The 21,523-nt window shown below is 47.3% G+C and overlaps 1 protein-coding gene across 9 annotated transcripts in view; it reads left to right on the top strand.

Moving 5' to 3' along the window:
- LOC143209531 (protein FAM135A) overlaps positions 1-21,523 on the top strand; it is a 37,836-nt gene that overhangs the window by 10,959 nt on the left and 5,354 nt on the right. For 4 of the 9 annotated variants that reach the window (XM_076425284.1, XM_076425283.1, XM_076425282.1 and 1 more), the window contains 14 exons: positions 11,053-11,310; positions 11,540-11,616; positions 12,912-13,125; positions 13,903-14,061; positions 14,140-14,169; positions 15,990-16,374; positions 16,534-16,668; positions 16,820-17,060; positions 17,208-17,873; positions 17,952-18,892; positions 18,975-19,771; positions 20,304-20,616; positions 20,700-20,949; positions 21,029-21,256. In XM_076425284.1, coding sequence (XP_076281399.1) covers positions 11,234-11,310; positions 11,540-11,616; positions 12,912-13,125; positions 13,903-14,061; positions 14,140-14,169; positions 15,990-16,374; positions 16,534-16,668; positions 16,820-17,060; positions 17,208-17,873; positions 17,952-18,892; positions 18,975-19,771; positions 20,304-20,616; positions 20,700-20,949; positions 21,029-21,256 — 4,513 coding nt within the window. In that variant the 5' untranslated portion in view covers positions 11,053-11,233. The remainder of the gene's footprint in view (positions 1-11,052; positions 11,311-11,539; positions 11,617-12,911; positions 13,126-13,902; positions 14,062-14,139; positions 14,170-15,989; positions 16,375-16,533; positions 16,669-16,819; positions 17,061-17,207; positions 17,874-17,951; positions 18,893-18,974; positions 19,772-20,303; positions 20,617-20,699; positions 20,950-21,028; positions 21,257-21,523) is intronic. The other 5 variants (XM_076425287.1, XM_076425290.1, XM_076425286.1 and 2 more) reach the window with 5 other exon arrangements.

Genomic DNA, 21,523 nt, shown 5'->3' with positions numbered 1-21,523 from the left:
TGAAATGTCGCTTGGGGAGAGTTAATCGGTGATTCTATTATCAACGATAAAAGAAACATGCATCCATCCTTATCAATTGTTCCTTGGCCCGTTTCGACTTATGTATTTCCTTCACCTAAGAAAACCAAACAACTATGATTTATCGCCAGACTGCGGAAGCATTTATGGAAGAAATAGGAGTATCGATACGATTTTTCCAACTTCGTGAAACCAGAAAACAGAGAAATATATTTCCATTTGATTCCAATCGAATGATGAAATAGATTCCATCCCTTCACTGAAAAGAAATGCAGAGTTCAAGAATTATTCGGAAAAATTCGTGATAAATCGTTACACTCGACATTTATGACTAACAATGAAATAAACGACGTTTAAAGCGCAGAAGTAAAAACATGCATTCGGAGTTTTCGTCGTTGAAAATCCAAGCCCTCGTTAGATGAGTTCGCAAATGCGGCGTTGAAAGGGAGAAAGTGAAATACTTGGAACAATGAGATATTTACGCCTGGCGAACAATTAGTCGAGGAATAATCACTCGGGCCGGCTGCTAAATCGCAAGACCTCTCGTCGGAAATATGAACTCTAAGCTTCGCATTAATAGATTGGAGAGAGGGCCGGCAGAATGCGCGATCGCGTATCGTTTTCCGCGCTCCGGAATTAATTACTCTAACCGAGTCGTTCCGACAGCGCTATTAAAACACGAATCGCGTGTCGCCGTTCTTAACGAAGCCAATTTCGACGAGGTTCGCCGCGACTCTTTATCCCTTTAGAAGGAGCAAATCCTCGACAATGAGGTGAAAGGGGCTGGCCGGACGGCGGAAAAGACGTCGAGCGTTTTCGAAAGGCTGTTCAAAATAAAAGTTCCGGAAGACCGAGGTTCGGTTTTAAAGTTTCTGAACGGTGCAGGTAAGGTGTGGGATAAACGCGACGTGCGATCGTCAGCGGAAAAAGATTGGAAGAATTCCTCCATTGTCCTCGTTGATCCCCATTACTTGGAACACTGGATTTCACCCCTTGATGTATTATTTTCTTCGTAGCTACAGTTATTAGAACTTCTTTGTCCCTCGTTTTCTGCTGGAAAAAGAGAAAGTCCATATTTATTGTTGTCATTTTTCTTCCTACGACAAATTTAGATTGTACAAATATTTTCATATAAAATTTTATGATAAACTTCTTTATTCGAGCATACATCTGAATAAATTCAGGTCCTGTTGTGGAAATGATCCTTTCAAATTTTTTAGTTTACCGTCGCTCGAATTGCAAGCGTATTTTTAAAAAGTGTATCCGATAGATTCTTTTGATCGTACACGTAAAATAAGAATATGTATGCGATTATAAATAAGTATTTTATGGATGAAAAACTTGATAAAATACCCACACCGAGGGAAAGTATCCAAGAATATTTTTTAATAATAATAAAGGCAGCGGCAGAACTTATATCGACGGTGTAACTATATGTATATAGGAAGTACAAACATGAAAGTCTTTCTCTCTACACATACTCTACGCATACATATTCGTATCATTACGTTCATCGACATGTAATGGAGATGTTGAAACATGAGATATTGTGTTTTCACATTCTTTCTGAACAATGAAGGTGAGCGAAGAAACAAATGCTGGAGCGCGTCTTTTTCGACGATAGTCGAATCTGATGGAAGTTGTATGGTCGAGCAGAGAGATTCTCGTTCGAAATGAAAACGTGTCGCAGAAGTTCGAAGACATAGTCTGCAACCTAATACCGCGTCAATGGCGTCGCGTCCGCGTTTTTCGCCGGAGGCTGAAAGAAGCCTCGAAGTTCTTGCTCTCGGGCGGTGAATGCTTCGCTGGAGATTGTGGCTCGCGAGAACGCGGTCGCGTGACACGCGGCTGATTAAACGGAAGCGTTCCCCTTCCGGCAAAGGTCAGAGGTTGAAAGTTCGGGAAAACGACCAGGAGGGGGTCAAAGACGTTAACTATTGAGCGGCATTGTGCGGGGGCGGCGCAGGGCTTGAAGGGCTTAATCCGCTCTCTCTCTCTTCGGTACTTTCGCGACAAAACTCGTTTCCAGCTCGTCGACGATGATTCGCGCGAACCTATTCTTCGATCGTGTTTTTTGCAAACGGAATTGCGTGCCTTCGAACAAAGAGACGCAAACGAGCTGTTTGGCTTTTCCATCGCCGCCGCACACCTGCCTTGGCGTGATCTGTCCCGGGAACTACTCCGGTACCGTGTCTCACGAAACATTTTTATCGCTCGCAATCGCAATAACAGGCCCGGTCCTCCTAGGTCTAAATGGAAAAACGAGTCGGCTAAACACAGGCCTGTACACTCTTCCAACAACTCCAATCGAGTCAAACATTTATTCCATTACTTAGCTCCGGCCTTTTGTTCCGACGTTCTGCAAATTGCCGTGTTATTGCGGGTTACGTTGGATCAAAGCTGACAGCCTGTTCGCGCTGATAAATGGCCAATGAAGATTTCAACGGATCGAGGAAGTGGAACGTCGGGATTTGTACACGGGGTGTAATCGATCTTTTAATATATGCAATTTTCTTGTTAAACATCTAACAAAATTCTTTAATCCGAGAATCGAAAGAAGTCCAATTCGAGCTTTGACGTGGCTCCGGTTTCTCGTTACCAGCGAAATAAAAACAATTAGTTATCGGTGTATGTATTATATGTATATCGGAATCGTTCGTCGAACGACCATTTAAATCATAAAGAATCAGCACCTCGGATTACCGACGAGCTTCGATATTCGAGCCGGTGCGGAATTCAAGTAAAGCCGTGTAAGTTGAATTGCAGATAGATGAGGGAGAAAATCGTTGAAAGCCGATCGAGCAATCGTAAACCGTGATAAATATTCTTCGCGTTATTAACTGTCGATCGATCGAGAGGGAGAGAGAGAAAGAGGCTGTTGGAAATCGTTCTCCGACTACGTGGAATTGTGAGATTATAGGGATTGCATCGTCGCGATACCAGCATCCTTATATTACAGCCTGGCGACAGAGGCCGATGAACGGTTGACGGTATTAAATTAATGGAGCCGTGTTATTTGTAGCTCTCCAGCGATTTGTAATACTTCGAGGAAAGTTAACGGGCGCTGTGGGATCCCCAATATTTCGGGAAAATCGCGTTATCGATTTTCCTATTATTTGCTGTATGTACTTGGAACGATTTGAGCTTCTGTAGGCGTATATTGCCTCTGACTAACTACTATTCTTCTACTATTCTAACTAAAATCCACTAGAAATAATTCTCAAAGGGTTAATAGTAAGTGAAATGTGCATTTTAAACATATAAGAATGTATATTAATCGCTGTTATTAACAAAAAGAAATTTTCTTATTTAAACGTGCCGTGCACTGCATAAAAATATAATTTTCACAAAGAAAGGCTACGAAACGTCTCTGTTCCATTCTTAAAATGGTTTCTTTATGCATTTCAATCTTTATACGGAGTTTCTTCGACTGAAAGCATTGAAATGCGAATATGCATTTATGTAACGTGTTATACATTATGAAACGGTAATCTCGTAAAATATTTTTATACGTGATATAACTGCCGCAAAGCTTTCGTTTGACATTTCGTCTGTTATAGTGATTCCTTCGAGCTGGATAGGAAAATGTAATGTTACGTGTTATGAAATCAACGACGAAGCTTCCTCGAACTTAATGGCTCGAATAATGTCGCGCGAGGTGATAATCGTGTCGCTGGGAATGTTGCAATTAATCGTTGAAACGATCGATAAAATGTTGACATGTTCGGCAATCGGTGTCCGTTCGCTATAGCGTCTCATTTAGGAGGGATCCAGGAAGTTAGTATGGCGACCATAAAATCAGTTTTTAACGACATCAAGGAACAAATTAGAAAGGTCCCGGGATTTTTCGAAGCCGAAAGCTGTTTGTTTCGGTGCCCGGGAATAATCGTTGAGTGAAAAGTTGTCGGCTCGGCTCGCGAATTTCCGGAATAATCAGGCTGGATTCCCGGGCGTGTAAGCGAATAAAACAAACCGGCCGCGGCTGGATCCCGGAGGTAACCGGAGCGGTTCGCCGTTGCCGCGCGACACGGAATCGCAAATATTTCAAGAACTCGGCTCTGGGACTCTGGGTTCCCATCCGGCCGAATAGAAAACGAAGGTCGGCTGGTCGGTCGGCTGTCGACCCCGTCGTCCTGTCCGCGCCCACGAAAATTCCCCCGAAAACGAAACGCTAATCAATACGAAATTTCAATCTTCCCCGTCTCTGGTCGTTCAACGGGTTTCTCCCCTCCTTCTTGAATGGGGGTGTTGCTCGTGCTTTCGTTTCGATTCGATTCCGGCCGACCTTCCGGTTAGTCTTCAGCCCCCAAGTCGCTCGGCCAAGTGGAGGGACCAGGCTGTCGTTATCGTCGATTACGACGGAAATAAACCTTCGAAGGGTGTTCAGGGTCGGCGGAGTCGCTCTGCTGTTAACGGGTCGTGGTCTCATTGTCGGCCTTGCACGTTTTAGCAAAGCCGCGCACCGGGAAGACGATTGTTACGTCTCGACGAGGGTGAGTCGCTCGCGCTCTCAACCGAGTGTAATAATATTGTTGCTCGTTCTTCTTATGCTGCTGTTTTTCTCGTTTCGTTCCCCCGAGCTCCACCACCTCCTGCCTCCCGACGTCATTCGTCTCGCCGCGCCGCGCCGGCAGCATGCTGTTCGCAAATATTTCTCGCTGAAATTCGTCGGCAGCTTTTCTTTTATTTATGCGAAGCTCTGCTAGATCTTTCAACTTTCTAAAAATTGCGTTTGTAGTTTTACTGCTGATGAGTGCAATGACTATTTTGATCATCTTCGAGGCTCCAAATAAGAATTCCAAGTATTGCGAAAGGATCGACACTAGGGTGGACCTTATTTTTCGACCATGAAATGTTGGGCACGATCCCTTCCAATATTGCTCCGTTTCATGAAAAAATTATATATTCAATGTTTTAGATCAATCGGACGTCGGAAGGTGTGCCACATTAGGGTGGACCTCGGCTATACCTGGTGAAATCTTTCTTGCGAGATTTTTTTAAAATTGTGCCATTGGGCAAGAAAATAATTCCTGCAAAAACATGAAATTTTGTAGGAACGGGAATATTTGAAGGAAAGACTTTTGATTATCATAATTAAATATATTTTCATAAATAATTATGAATGAGATTATCATAAATATTCCCATTTCTATAAAATTTCGTGTTTTTCGCAACTTCAACGTCAATGTGGCACGTCTTCCCCTTATCCGATCAAATTCATCTTTTGCAGGCATGATTTTCTTTTCCAATGGCACAATTTTAGGGAGGGGCGCGAAAAAAATCTCGCAAAAAGATTTCACCAGGTATAGGTCCACCCTAATCGACACGCAGCAAAGATAGATTAAAACGTCTATTTTTGGCGGTATTCGTAGATGTTTGTTTCACGAGCCAATATAATCGCAAGCCCGAAATAACATCGACAACAGAATCCTACGATCTTTATGTGTCACCTCGGACATTTCCCTAGCCGCAGCAGGCCTGGTTAAATTAAGTATGAACGGCTATAAATAAAACCCGACGATATTTTTCGAAGCAACCGACCGAACCGGGCGATCGAACTGTTTTCTGCACGAAGCACAGGTTCTTCACCCGACGCTCGACATCCAACGCCACAGATTCTCTTGAAACTTCAATGAAGATCGGACGGTGTCCGGCTGTGAACGTAAATCTTGGAGAAGCTCTCTTGACCGAGCTTTGTATTTTTCCCCTTGTCGTATTTTTACTCCGTTCTATTATTAAATTAATTCTACAGGGAATGCTATTGTACAATTTCCTTGCAATCGATATTTTTCAATCAATTCCTAGTGTTCGCATCTTTTTCATTTATCTGAAATGGATTGGAAAGTTCTACATTTAAAGTTTTTCGTTTGTCCATCATTGGATGGAATTTTATTTTATCGAGTAATACTACCCAAAGCCAAATTATCTGGAACGACAAAACCCAACATTATTTCTTTCAATGTGTTGATTGAAATTTAAAATTATTACAGAATATTCTTACGTGTACCTCTCCGCAGCTTTCGATGAACGGCGAAATTGAATTCCAGGCTTTCGCAGCGTTCGTCGAAACCTCTCGAAACCCAAAGACCGCGCGAGTCATTTTCGGGGCGCAGTTTCGCGAATTCCGCCGCCTCTGGTTCCAAGCAATTCTCATCGGGAACGAATGCTTCTCCGACGTTTCGAAGCGGTGGCAATGGTATTTCTAGAACCGAGGCCGACGCACCGTGGCCCAGTTTACCGGCACTAGTCGTTTCTGGCCTACATCCGCCGTCGTGTACTTACGCGATACGATTCGAGGCCGTGAAAACCGTTTTTCCCGGTGGAGAACCGTCGTTAGAATTTGCTGCGGGCTCGAAATAATTCATTCGCTGTCGGATCGTGTGGATTGGTTCATCCGGGAGGCTAACTCGATCGCTCTCGAATGGGATAACGCGCGGAAATCGTCGCTGTATCTTCATCGCGATATCGAAGCAACGATTCTTGTTCTACTAGCGATTGTCTCATCGTTTTCAAAAGCTCGTGTCAATGATAGAAAAAACTCAAAAATCGAGACGACAGTAAATGGTGAAGATTTATTTAGGGAAAAGTTATGTTTGTTTAATGGTACTGTCAGAAATCAGATCCATTGCGCCAAATGAGAAAAGCCCTCGGCGATCGATCATCCAACATGATTTCAGACTTTCCATCCTTCGAAATGGTCGAGCACAACTTCGTACTAGATCGAAAGTTAATTCTATGAAAATATCAAGTTGTAAAGGGGTTAAGGCTCTTCCAAGTCCTTCGGAAATCCCTAGCGCCCGGACAGCAAGAATAATACAATGCTGAAGGGGTTGAAGCTCGTCCAAGTCTCCTCATTGTCAAAGCGACAATTTTCGGTGACCTAAACACAAAGCTCGTAAATGTTGCGCATAGTTGAGGCTCTTCCAAGTACAGCGGCTCTTATTAATATTCGAGCATCCTTTAAAATAGAACGAGTTTTTGAGGGAAGGTACAAAGATTAATTTACTGGATGGAGCGCTTTTCACAAGATTTTTAGCGAAAGTAAAATAAAGGATTATCGATGCAAAAGTGAATGCGAAGTCGACATTGGGCCGCAGAGGCTTGAAACAGCGTCGTCTACAAAGGGTCAAAGAGGTTTCCGTGTTTCGGAGGGTGTCCGAATATTAACAAGAGTCGCTCGGCGTGTCCGATTGCGAATTCTGGTCGCGAACATACCGCGGAGAACCTTAAAGGGTTTGCAACCCCGACTCATCCCTCGGACCACCGAGCGAGACTTCTTTGACGTTACACCGTGTACAAAGGAAAAACACGTATCTAGGAAAGGGTTGAAAAGGTTCTCGCAGTCCTCGAGAATTTCAAGACAAACATCTCTGTTTACCTAGGGAAGGAAAAACACACACACGCACACACACAGAAGACGTACAGAAGACACACGAGAGACGGTGCTGCGGCAGGGCGATAGGGCGCGTCGGTGGTCCGAGCTATTTTCCACGGCAGCCAGAGGGCTTGGAGATGTTTTCCGTCCACTAGGAACAAGACAGGGTAAAGTTTAAGTGGTGGAAGGCTCTGCTCGGAAAGCTTCCGCGAGACCGGAAATGAAAATTCCCGGCGAAGCCCCGGGGACTTCGACGACTCTTCGGGCTGAAAGCGGTCTTGCCTCGCGCCACTGTCAAGGACGCGCGAAGGCCGCGTGCTCTGCACGCTTCCTCGAGAGAAGATCAACGACCCAGCGTACGCACTCGGAGCACGAGAGGGTGCAACGAGGAGAGGCCGAGAGGAGAGAGAAAAAAAGAGAGCGAGAGAGAGGCGGGACCGTGACGAGAACGGCACTCCTTGGCGCGTGGCGTCGCGCAAGCAAGGGCGAAATGGAACACGGCCCGCTCCTCTGCTTCAGCTTCGGCTTCTGCTCCGCTTCTGCTCCTCGTCTTTGACCACTTTCAGGGGCTCTCGCGTATAATCTAGTTTCGTCGCCTGACAGCAGAGCGTCGAGAGACAGACGAGGCGTCGCGTCGTGTCACGGACCCGTCTTGCTCCGCAAAGTGCATCGAATCGCTTAACCCGGGAACAGGAGCTGCCAGCCTCGCTGTATTGTTATTTCTAAAGTTATCCCCTCCGATCGTCGGAAGCGTTCACTCGAGACCCGCTTCGATACGAGCCGACTTATTCTGGTCTTTTACGACCACGCTTCTCGGTCTTACCAATACCTTCCGTTAAAATTCCTGGAAATTCACCTCTCCGGATATACGGCCACTATTTGTGGTCAACTGTGCAAATTGCCCTAAGATAAAAAAATTCTATGGAGACAATTATTTGAATCTTTATTACCTGGTCGATCCCGTGGGATCAACGATGAATTTTCTTTCGACCCCTGTGTTTGTTGACGTGGCGCTTGTCCAAAGTTTGGGACCGTGGAGGAGCGCGAGAGCTTGCTGATTGAATTGGAATTGCCTGATAAGGCGGAACGACCCATTTGTTGTTGCTTAATTGTTGCGTTGGTTAGAGGGGATCGGTGGGCGAGAGGCTAAATGATTTATACATTTTCGTTTGGCATTTCAACGCGTGGTTCGTTTATCGTTTTGTAGTTTAGGTAGTTTATTAAGTTCATTTTTTAATTTATTTGAAAACTATTTGGAAATAGTCCTACGAACGATCTTAGGATTGCGGTTTATTTTTGCCGAATAGGTTGAAAAATAAATACGGTTCATCTCGAGCGGGAAATTTTTAAAAAGATTTATCTAAAGAGAAATCGACGTTGGACACAGCTGACACACTTCGCGGCACTTGAGGGAAACATGGTCGCAGACGATTGTCAACGGAAGCGTCGATATTTTCTCTAGGAAAATTCAATTAAAATCCTGCGGTGATTTCGTTATCTTTTCCCTGAAAGATTGCGAACGAAGGAGCGTTCGATTTAGGTGCCGATAAATTTGATTTCGGCAGCGAGCCGGTGCTGTGTGGCGCGACGCGGTGCAAAAAAAACAAAAATGATGTCTGGGATGGACTAAGTGCTCGAGCGTCGACGAGCACGGAAGCGGTGCTCGCCTCGTCGGAGCGGTGCTTCAACTTCCGGCGAAGCACGAGTGGATAAAGGTGTATTGTGCGCTGCTCGTGTCACGGGCCGAGTTCTCTCGGTTTTTTTTCTTGTTTTTATCATTCCGCCTCTCCGTCGACAAATAGGCACCGGGAGTCGCAGTTACGACGTTTTGTAACGATCGTCGTGACCGCTCGCGACATAGCTTTTCTCCTCGGGGTGGGAATCATCGGCCGGGTTTAAGAGGTTTAGGTATTCTCGCTTTGAACTTTCGAAAAATCATTTTCATTGCTTTATTTAAGAAGAAGACCCCTCGCACTACGATTTGCAGCGATTAGTACTTCTTTGGTGATGTAATTTCTTAGAAGAAGATGCAAGCTTATATGTATATAAAATAGAATTTTATAATGTGTCTGTAAGGAGCGATTGGTTTAATATTTTAATCTTGAAGCCCGATTGTGAAAAGGGGATAGAGATTAACGATAGTCTTTTGCACGAGGTGGACAATGACGAGGTGGTGCGAACTATACTGCCTCGACTGAGGACAATACAGACAGAGAGAGAACATACAAGATATAGATCGACATATACATTTAAATAGAGCGAGCTCAGGTGACGAGAAAACATAACAAGTATAGCGCGAAATACAAATTACATACAGTTACGCGTTCGCGCTAACAGTGTCATCGATAATAGTTAACTACAACCAGAAAGTGATTCTCATCGGCGATGATGGTTGTTCGTAATCGAAAAGCCAGACCTGCCCAGACCTGCGTATCCAGTTATCGTGTCAACCAAAAATCCGTAATTTTGTGTGAAAAACTAGAACAGCCCGTTAACAGCCTGGAACTTCCCGAAGTCGGGGCACGGTGAAATTGTTGAAGAGCCGGTCGCCGCGCCGGTCGGACTGGGGAACGAGCGGAGACGTACCGTGGAAACTAACTTTATCCCCGAATTCGCGGGATTGAATCGTTTGGAAACGGGGATTGTCCCATTTCGAGCATCCTCTAATTAAAATTATGGCCGGGGTGATTCGCCGGAACGGAATGAATGCAATTGGAATTAGCGTTGAGGGGCCGCCGCGCCGAGAGAATTCGGCTTTTCAGTTTGTTGCGCCATTCGGAGGCGCAGTCTTCGTAATGTTTTCCAATAGCGATTAAACGGTTGTGCGCACCTTTTCTCCCGCGACTTTCGAAAAATAAATGATGTAGCTAGAGCTAAAACTCGAGTGGGTGTTCGAAAATAGAACAGCGGGATCGTGAAAACGCCCAGGACGATCGGCATCAGAGACGCATAGCGCGTGGAACGAAATTATTTCGTCTATGAATTAGTCGAAACCGCTTGTGTTTACAACAAACCGGATTTTCGAGTGAATTTATGCGGAATAACCGCACAACCCGAGGCAGCCAGCTTAACGTCAACATGCCCGGGCAGACAGGAGGTTATTTTGTATGGAAACAAGTCGAGGATGGAGTATAAAAGCTTCTGCGCCTCTACCGTGCGCGCTCGGATACGCGAGCTCGCAAGGAGCAGCGCGCTAAATGTTGTGTTTTTGAATTATTTTTATGCAAAATAACCCGCCGGCAGCACCATCTATTCCGAAGTACCCGGCGGCATAACGTTACGCGAATTTCCAACACGTTTCCATTAGCCGTAACTCGTTAAAAATTCCTGTTAACCCAATTTTCAATCCTCCCGCTCCCGTGAACAAACACTCGAGTCACATGATCGCTAAATTTGGTACTCACAAATTGTTATTTCATCCTGCGAATATCACGAATATTACTTTCGTAATGACATTTAGTAGAAAAACTTAAGTTGCAAAAGAATGAATTTGATTTACAAAAAGATGATGGTTTGATCTGTGAAAGAATGAATTTGATTCGCAGAAGGGTGAATGAGATCTGCGAAAGAGTTAATTTGAAGTGAAAAACCTGTATCGACTGCAGTCGACTGGTCAGGTGACTTCACCTTGAACTGACGTTTGAACAACGATGTTTCAGGGTGGCCGCGACGCTGAGGTGTTCGTCCAGGATGGCAGGAACAAGCCGAGAATCTCGGCCAGGACCTAACCAGTCTACGCTTGTGAATCCTCGCGGCAGAAGCTGGTCTTCGCGCGATTAAGAATAGCTCCGAAGGAGGCCGGAAAGGGAGAGGGTGGTTCTTGGCATCGCGGGGATCGAGATGAGCGATCTACAGGCCACTCTCGAGTTCTCCCTCGAGCTTTGCAAGTTCTACAATGTCGACCTGTTCCAGCGTGGGTAAGCTGATCCGGCTTTGCCACGCTTTGCTAGATGCAACCCGGGGGAGAGAGAGCGAGAGAGAGAGAGAGAGAGAGAGAGAGAGAGAGGCCAGAGCTATAGCTATCAGAACCCTGGGCTTTCCGCTCCGCTCCGCTCTGCTCCGGTCTGCTCCGCTCGGCTTGGCTCGGCTCGGCTTCGTAATTGCGAGGGCTTAGCCGGAGCTCATCGACGATTTCCAATTTCGCAGGTATTACCAGATTCGAACAGCCCTACGAGTGTCGCCGAAACTCCCTGTTAAGGTGGAGGTTAACCAGCTGCGGAACCGTGAGTGCATTCTTACTCTTACTTTGTTCGTCACCCTCACCCTAACATTGGCTTCTTCGGTATTAATAATTATAATTGTTTCTTTTTTCTATTATCCCGTGAATTTCGATGTATCAAATTGTCGCAGGGCTCCATTTCCTAATTCGATTAATACCGACGCGGCCGGAAGACAGGATAGGAATGACTGTTTGTTAGAGAGAAGGAAACCCCGTCAAAGGGGTAGGGTGTCCTTCGTGAATCGCGTCCGATTCGGTGTAACTCGCGTCGCGTGTCCAGCGATCGTCTGAACTTCCTTGCGCCCTGAAAACCGGGGTTGGAAAGTTTCTGGTACATTGCACTCGTCTCACCAGAGAAAACTCCGAGCTGGATTCACTTACCGGCTCTCGGTTAGACAACGGCAAACTAGTTCAAACCGAACTGCACTCCGACAGCGATAGCATTAGAAAGTTCGAGGAACGATTCTCCGACTCTCAGACGTTTCTGCGCTGCGAGCCGTTAGCCACTCAATAGACGACGACCGACGCGACGCGACGGTTAAAAAACCGACCATGCTGCCCGCGATACTTCGCTATAACCGGATTTCGGAGTTTTATGCTAATTCGCGCGTTTAGCGGCTGTCGGGATTTTGCGCGGGTTCAGAATTTCTTTTAAAAACTTGGCCGAGGTGTTTCAACTTTCGCGTAACTTCCTCGGAAATTCCTTCCGCTGGGAGATTCCGCGGTATAACGGTTCACCCATTCTCGCTTTATTTCTCAAGTTAATAATCGAGCGAAGTAAATCGACCGCCCGCTTGGACGAATCTCGCCGTTTTCGAAAATTGGGTTCGGCCCAATAGCTTCTGACAAATTAGTCCATAAAAGCCGGGAACCTCCTAAATGTACGCGGTATATCACGCATTCTGCTCGGCGGGAAACTGCGCTGGCCGCGCAATAATCTAACAAATGGGGAGATTCCGTTCGGAAGGCAAGAATGATGGGAGCAATGTAGACGAGCCGAGCGTAGGACTCGGAGCTGTCTCATTCCGGAGATGCGTCGGGCGCTTCTGGCCGGTGTATCAGGCGGTTATCCAGACGAGCATCCAACCGAATCAAACGCGATCGCATACCTTCCCCTTTCCACCTGTCTACCAGGGTGGTCCTTAGCCGTAGGCAGGAAAAATTATTTTTCAGATTTTTTCCTCTTACCCCTGCAAAATTGTGAGATTTCTTGAGAAAATTTACGTCTATCCCTTAGATCCATCTCTGTCGCTTCTCGAGCCGTTATCTTGCCGAAATTTCAGAAGACCATTGTTCCAGACTCGTTGGAGGCGCCCGGGACGAGCAAGCGCTTTCAGATCCTCTACAGAAACGAGGAGGTGACACTCGGCACTTCGGTCCTATTCCGGGCGCACGTGCTCGTGCACAGTCACAAGATCGAAGAGGTGCTCTCCCGCACCCACTTCAATCTCGGCGTCGAGCTATGGTTCAGCGATCAGACACAGCCCGGGAACATGGCCTGCGTGTCGTCTAGGTGAGCTCTAGCTGATGATCCCCCGTGCCGCGGACGACAGTCTTTGCGAGAGGCTTGCCATCCGCAACGATCGGGGCAGGGAAATGATATTGCGGTCTCAGACGCGGAGATCACTCGCCGACGCGACGCGATGTCTGCATCTCTCGATGTGTACGACCGTGCTGGGGATTTGGATGGGGTTCACGGGTTCGCGAGCAAATATTCGAGATTCCCCGACTGCCGGAGAAACGAGTCTTAGCAATTATTGCGAGCGAATATGGAGAGGCAGAATTTTTCCTGGGCACTGCAGGGACCGAAAAGGTTTCGAGGAGGTTCTGAACATAACTGTTACACACGGTGAACCACGGGATCTGATCAGTTTAGATTACTCTGTTATTAGTGAGACCGACCGAACATTTTTTTATGCGACTATAGCGAACTTTTTGTCAACTGTTTTTTTAGGAGTCTTCAAGGTCACCTCGAAATTTTTACAAGTAGACCCATTTTCGGTTCGAAAAATAACGATACGGTAATATTAAAATCCTGTAGGTGGTTAATTCAGAACAATTTCGAAAGTTCAAGTACGAAATTAGCGCAGAAGCATCTCCAAGTGTCAAGTAATTCATAAAGTGCCGGTCGCAAAGGAGGACAGTGAGTCTATCAAAGTTCTTCGAAGGCGTCGGAACTTCCCTGCAAACCTAATAGATAAAACGATCGATAACCTTGGCCGCGTGCGCCTCCGCGTTTCCAGGTTGAAGGTTTTGACGGGTGCATCGTCCGCTTTTTATCGGTTTGCAGGGCGTTGCAGCTGAACTTCGCGCCCACGAAGGGGCTTCACTATCATCTGCCTGTTCTCTTTGATTATTTCCATCTCGCGGCGGTGTCCATCACAATCCACGCGTGCCTCGTCGCTCTTCACCAGCCGTACATCAAGTCTGTATCAACTCGTTATTTTAAGTAACTATTATCATACTATTACTGGCGAGGCTGGTCTCTATCTGTTCTCTCAACTTTTCGTTTCATCGTTTCGTACAGGAAGAGCATACTTCACTACGTGCAGAGCTGGTGAGTAACCGTTTCTCTTTCCTCGAAACATACAGTACGTTCAGCGAAAAACACAGATGCGAACGAATGCTCGTTCGGCCCCATGCCGACAAAACTAAAATTCGAACGAGCATTCGTCTGTGCTTGCAGTCGACGCGTTCTAACTATGAAGACTATTGACCCTCTATTGCCCGAATTTTTATTATCGACGTAACACAATTTCTGTAACTTGAAAACAGTCCTTCAGATGCAAGCTAACACCGGAAGAACAAAAAGTTAACACTAAACCTACCGAGCCTCAAAAGTAACTGGTACACATGTTCTCTTATAAAAATGACAAGATTGATTTTATTTAGACTTAGTGCGGCCCCGAATTGTAATACGTGCTCTACTAAAGATATCTGTACAACCATTCCTTGTGAAATCGTTTTTATTAGGGTAAGTTTGCTCAAGTGGTACCCCTTAAGAAAAAATATCCGTATATAACTTAGGATTTATCAAATAAATAGAAATTAAATGTGTTATTCAAAACTTGTGTTAATATTATTGTTATTTATTATAACGAAATTATAAAATCTATATGCTTTCATGTAAAAGAATTCAATTAAGCAACTATAATAATTAAAACGTATTTTTTATTAATCTGTTTACATGACACATAGGTAGTCAGTTAGTTCTTTTGTCAACCCCAGCGCATACATCGTGTACCCATGATTTGCATTTCAAGCATTGAATCATGTTTTCCTCCCGATCTTCTCTACAAATAAAACAAAACCAATCGCTTTTCTTCTTTTTAATTTTTAATGCCAATTCCTTTGTATTAATTGCTGCGTTTCTTTTATTTGCCGCATTTTTTATGTTTTCTTCATTCTGCGTTGACGTTATTTCGACTGACGAGGTAGTACGACTTACAATTAAAAAGTAAACATAATCTAACATTGAATAAAATTAGTACGATTTCGTTTCGACCAAACGATTATGTAAATTCTACTGAATTTATATCTATTATAATAAGGAACATAATTTTATCAATAATTTATAAATAATAATTTATAAATACTTGCAGGAGATTAACTACCAAAAACATATGCAGAAAATTATAAGAAAATTGAAATAAACTTACTCGATGACAGGATTTATAATGAGGCTGGTTTATGGCAGACAATAATACGTAAAGCAACTTGGTTGACTCAGATATATATTTGGTTGCCCTTGTACATGTTGTTGTTGCCGTAGTTCGTTTAAAATTCAAGTGGTACGACTTGAGCAACTCTATTTTAATAATTGTAAAATAAAAAATCTAGAACCGGTCATTTTAGCCGGTGGTGATACGATTATTGTTAAACTCGATATCGATGCTACGTCGATCGATGCTTCTTGGTTAAAAACGAGACTGGACGGAACAAGATACTTTTGTCAGATTCTGACTACAAATGGAATTGGTACGTGACTTGAAAGTTACACGGAGCTATAGAGGGTTAATTTGAAACGAGTTCTCGGGAATTTCGAAGGCAACGAGTTCGAGTTAATAATCCGGATGAACGGGGAATGAAGTCAAACGATTGCAAAGAGACAGACAGGGAGAGAGAGAGAGAAAGTGTGTGTGTGTGTGTATGTGTGTGAGAAAGAGAGAGAATTTCGGGAGGCTTGATTCATCTCGTGCTGCATTTTCGAATCTGTGCGAAAGAAAACGACCGTGAAATGCATTTCGCTGGAAGTGCTTGTCAATTATTCCGTCAGTTTAGTATTCTCGCGTACACGATACGCGCGATGCCATCGAAACAGTGTCGTATCTGAATTAAAATCACGAGAAGGTAATCAACCGAGTAATATTCTCGCAGCGCGCCGCGCGGAGGGAAGCCATGGCTGCAATTCAAACAGTCCGCAGCGAACGGCGATAATAACGCCTCGTTAGGAAACATCGTGAGTTTCGAATCATACCAGTTTGTCATATACCGATATGTTAATCGAATCGGAACGATTGATCGGCCGACGGTCGATCGAGTTGACGAGGAAACCCCGCTTTTGCAGGAGACCACGACCAAGTGTGTTGGATCGGCGATGAGGATACAGCACGCGAAACTGGTTCAACAGGAAGTGATCAGGTTGCTTCTGGCCGCGCGGGAATCGTTGCTCGGCGATCTATCCGATTTAGCACGGCTGTTGCCATCGTGCCAGCAGAGATCGCTCGAGCTCGCTCAGAACACGCACAAAGAAATCACCAAGGTCGTTCGATATTCTTCAAGAACTGTCCGCCCATCCCCTCTACTTCTCTCCCCGCTCCTCTTCGAAACCGTGTCCCTCTTGTATCGCGTTTCCCTTTTTTCTTAAAGTAGTCGCCAGGTGATCTCGGTCGGCATGCAAACGTCTGCTGTGTAATTACAGATGATGGACACGGAGGAGACTGATATCGCTCAACTCTGCGCACAAAACATTGTTCTCTGGCAGCATTTTCTGGAGGCGTTCTCGGGACGCGAGGCTGTTCATCAGCATCTTGCGAGGATCCATCATCAACTGAGGGTAAAATCCCACTTCGTCTATTGTCTCGTCCGGTGACCGTCATTCGTCGTGCCTTGCATTTCTTCGTCGTTGAAAATTTCCTAGCAATTTCCCTAGAAAATTAACAAAGAGTGACGATATAATTTGTGCAGCTATGAATATCGATTCCCAGGTGAAACGATTCGCGGAAGGTTTCTTCGTGCTCGAAAACCCAAGGACGTCGGCGTGGGGTTGCTACGACGCTAACTACCAATCTTACCAAGCAGTCAGCGAGGCTGCCAGAAGATCACGGTACCTAGCGTCGTTGCCACCTCTGCCCGTGCACTGTCCAGAACTAGACGGAGACCTGCACTCGCTGCCTCTGATATTCGAGGATCAGTACGTGGACATGAAGCAGAGGCACAGAAACAGCGGTGAGTGTCGTTATTAGACTACGGATTTGACGCGTTCACGAGAAAAATCGGTAGGTACAATTGAGACTATTGAAAAGATTAAGTCATCGATGTACTATTTTCATGTTAGGATTAGTTGCATAAATAAGAGAATACCTTTGTCTCCAGTTCCCGGCATGGACGACTGCAGTTGCGGGATCGCGGCGATCCTGGAGTCTAGATCGATGGGAATCTGGTCTCCTAGAAGCGAGGGTGCAAACCAGGACCTGGGAATGATCCAGGGCCGCCTAACCTTGACACCTTCCACTCTTCCGGCGAGGCACAGCAAGTCCCTGGATCAACTAGGACCAGAGATCACACCGGTGCAACCGAGGACCTCTCCGAAAACGCTTCCTCGATCGGTGTCGACGCAACTATTCTCCAGACAAAGGGGAGGTGCGAGAAACGCAACCCCACCGGCAACGGTGCCGTCGCGTGGGAGACAGAGGTCGACACCGCCGTCCAGTAGCACGCTTTTCCCTCCGTCGGGTCAACAAGCTTGCTCGGCGCCGAATCCATCCCTCGGATCGACACCCGTGGTCCCGCTGCCGCGGGCCAAGTCCACGCAGATCTTGGTACTGAACCTGCAGCAGCAGGCCGATCCGCAGAACACTTCCATTACGTCGCTGCTAGCAGCTATGTTTCCCGAATTGCCTCCCGGGGGACAGCTTCCAGGGTATCGTCCCTCAAAACAACCTTGCGAACAACAGGGGCCGACCCTGACGGTGCCAACCTGCATGGGAGCCGTGGATCATGGACAGATGACCGATTGCTGGACCGAGAACAAGGCCGAAGGTATGGATTCGAATGTGGACCGGAACGCTACCGGACCAACATAAATACCCAGCTTCACACGAGGCTCTTCGTTTTCAGACTACCACTCGTTGGACTCGAGAAGGATCCGCCTGGAGCCTCGCAGCCACCGTTTAGCGTCTCGCCAGCCCCTGTCGACGGTGAACGATCAGAACAGCTTCCTGCCTGGAAAGAACATGAACGGGGACGGTTTTCTGCAGGAGCAGAAACCGTTGCACACAGCTACGTTGGACAGGGTGACGTATCGAGGGAACTCGCGCAAGCAGACTCATCAAGCCGGCGGTAAATACAGTCAAACGAACGGACTGGAGTCTCGCAGGTACCACACGATCGGCAAAACCGGTTCGGGTCAGAGCCAGCGAAACCGCGAGGCGCAAGAGTCTATGAACGGCAGCGTGATTCCAGGAAATCATTCGACAATGACGGACCCCTTGTACAAACGATCGAATTACTCCGCGACGACTACGGACTCGTTCTTCTACCGCACGAACGGGACTAGCGGTCGAACTCACGGCGAACTCGACAGACCCCGGCGACCCAAAAGCACCGAGAGGCTGGTAGACGAAGTCGAACGCAGCGAGTACTGCGATTTCCGAAGAGAAAGACCCAGGAGGAGAGACGACAGGCCAGCCGCGAAGTCTCCCAGAAACGGTGCACCGCCCTGTTACAACGACGAAGCGCATAGGAGATCGCAGGTCGACGATAAGAGCGAGGCCGACGATATGTTCTACAAAGCGGTGGCACCGATGCCCGAGCCGAAGAAGGAGCATCGAGAGAGGAGGAAGGACAGACACGGGAAGCGACCGCATTCCGCGCCTGTCCTCGATATCGATCATCCGACCGACGACAGCAGGAAGTGGCACAGGAACAGGAAGCCTGCTCCGCCGCCCCCTGCGTATCAGGATCCGGCGGTCGCCCCCCTGCCCAAGTACCGGCATCCCCCACCTGCGCTCACCACCAGCGTCCTGGAGGTCGAGAATAACAACAAAATTATTCTGAAGGTACTGCGTCGCAGCGATCGGTCAATCAACTTGTTAGACGATTCTTCTTTCCGCTAGCCGCTGATCGCACCTTTCTTTCCAGGTGGAGCCGATCAAGTCGCCGATAGAGGCGCCGGCCACAAACGGCACGACACCTTCGGATACGTCCAGCACGGGTGCGCCGTTGCCGAACACGAAAAGACTGAGATGCGCCAGCGTGCCGGTGGCGCAGAACAAGGTGGTGGTTCCGCGCAGCGCGGTGTCGTTGCCTTGCATGCCGATTCGCGACAGCAAGGACAGCCTTAGCAACAATCTTCCCGTCATTCCGAATCCGCTCAGCCCACCGTCCAGCCGACCGAGCAGCCCGACCACGAGCTCCAGCTCGAGCAATCTGACGTCCGAATGTTCCGGCTGGGTCAGCAGCGGGGACACCTCCAGCTCGGAACAACGTCGAAACGCGAAGATATCCAGCGAGCAGCTGCGACAGAAACTATCGAAGATAGTGCCCCGGAAGGAGCGACCGCTCGCCAAGGAGACGGTCGAAGAGCATTCCTACGAAGAAGTGCGACTTCCGCCGCCGAAGATGTTCCAGGACGAGCCCCCGCCGCCGGAAGAGTTCAGAGACCCGCCGGCGATCATCGACAACCCCCTCTATCATGTTTACGAGACGGTGAAACCGGTTAGAAGTCCGAAACAAACGAAAACGGCACCCTGCAGCCCTCAAAAGAACAGAGAAAGGGAGAGGGACAGGGAACCGGTGTACGGCGCTAGGGATATTTGTCTGGACTGTTACCAGGAGGGCAAGGAACTGCTACAGTCGACCCAGGACGACGCCATCAACTTCAAGAAGTGCAAGGAGGAGTTCAAGCGACAGATGAGCTTCTCCGGGAAGATCTACAGGTACGGGTGCGTGCGCGTACTGCGGTGTATTGTCCAGAGTTGCCAGATAAAGTCTTTACGGCTACCGTACCGATTACTAGCAGCGATCGTGGAAATAATGTGACGTCGCGGTAGAGGGGGAGGCGTTTAGCGGAGTACGCGCTTCGTCTGGTAACCCTGGTCCTGCGGACACTTAGCTATTTTAACCCTTGCACGCTCCTCAAAGGATATTAGCACCAAAGATCCCTTCGTAGATCCTAGCGTTCACTCGTTTGCGTTTGACAGCACATCCGCGGAAAAGCAAAAGATTCGACAACGCTTCGGGAGCGCGTTATGCTCGAACACCTGGATTTGTAGCTGAAAGAGCCTCCGCTTCGAGTTATCCAACGCCGAGAAGGACATATCGGATATGATCGACGTTGTTCATTGAGTTTTTACGTTTGGTTTACGCGCGATCACGCTTGCGACCCGCTTCTTCCGTTCGGCAGCTGTTCTGATCTGATCCTTATGTTTTGTAGTTACGTTTCTCTTTTGTCTACCTTATCCTGTCTAGAGAACGAAAGGAAGCGCAGTCGCGTTTCCATAAACGTGCCCATTCCCTTGGATACGGTGACCTTCTGACCCCGTCGTCGGTAAAACCTCTAAGATCGAATGTGCCTCTTAGTGACTATCCGACCCTGGCCTCGACCATGCCGTACTTCCACATCAGCAACGAGTACCGGCTCTTCTCGCCGGAAGGGGCCCACTTGATCATCTGCGTCCACGGTCTCGACGGCAACCCCGGTGATCTGCGTCTCGTCAAGACCTACTTGGAACTCAGTCTTCCCGGGGCGCATCTAGATTTTTTAATGTCCGAGAGGAACCAGGTGAGAGCTCGTCGAGCAGCTTCGGCGTACGGTAGATTTCGGTTTGAAGGTTGTCTAATGTTTGCATCGTGTTTGTCGAACAGGGAGACACGTTTTCGGACTTCGACACGATGACGGACCGGCTGGTGGCCGAGATTCTGCACCACATAGAGACGTCCGGGCTGAACCCGACGAAAGTGAGCTTCATCGGACACTCTTTAGGGACCATCATTATACGAAGCGCGTTGACGCGGCCTCGATTGCGACCGCTTCTCCCGCGTCTGCACACTTTTCTCAGTCTCAGCGGTCCACACTTGGGCACACTGTACAACACCAGCGGATTGGTTAACGCGGGTACCGTGTCTCTTTAATCGCGACGCGATCGTTGCTAAACAGTGTCGCTAAGTTATCGATCCGAAACTCTGCCCTCCAGGTATGTGGTTCATGCAGAAACTGAAAAAATCCGGCTCGCTGCTGCAGCTGGCTATGAAAGACGCGTCCGATGTGAAACGGTCCTTCATGTTCCGTCTCAGCCAGAAGAGCAATCTCGAGAAGTTCAAACACGTTCTTCTTTGCGGCAGCGCGCAGGATCGATACGTGCCGCTCCATTCGGCGCGTATAGAACTCTGCAAGGCTGCCGTGCGAGACTCCTCCGATCAAGGTAATCAACCGTGATTCTTTTTTATCGCGGAACGCTATTACCGCGAGTTCTTCGAACGTTTGCCGAGTCGATCGATACATTTTATTCGACACCTCTGACCGAGCCTGCACACTTTCCGTATTTACATTCTCTTCCGTGTTCGATCGATTTTATTCGATATCTCTAGTCCAAGTCGCGTCTGTGAAATCATTTACTTTAGTATCGACTTATCGATCGTGTTGTGTTTTTTTGTTCTTTCTCCGACGAGGTGATCGGTTGCGTTATTTA

This window comes from Lasioglossum baleicum, chromosome 6, assembly GCF_051020765.1.
Source record: "Lasioglossum baleicum chromosome 6, iyLasBale1, whole genome shotgun sequence".
NCBI classification, from domain to species: Eukaryota; Metazoa; Arthropoda; class Insecta; order Hymenoptera; family Halictidae; genus Lasioglossum; species Lasioglossum baleicum.
The sequence above is the reverse complement of the archived record's forward strand: the minus strand, read 5'-3'. Positions and strand labels throughout refer to the sequence as shown.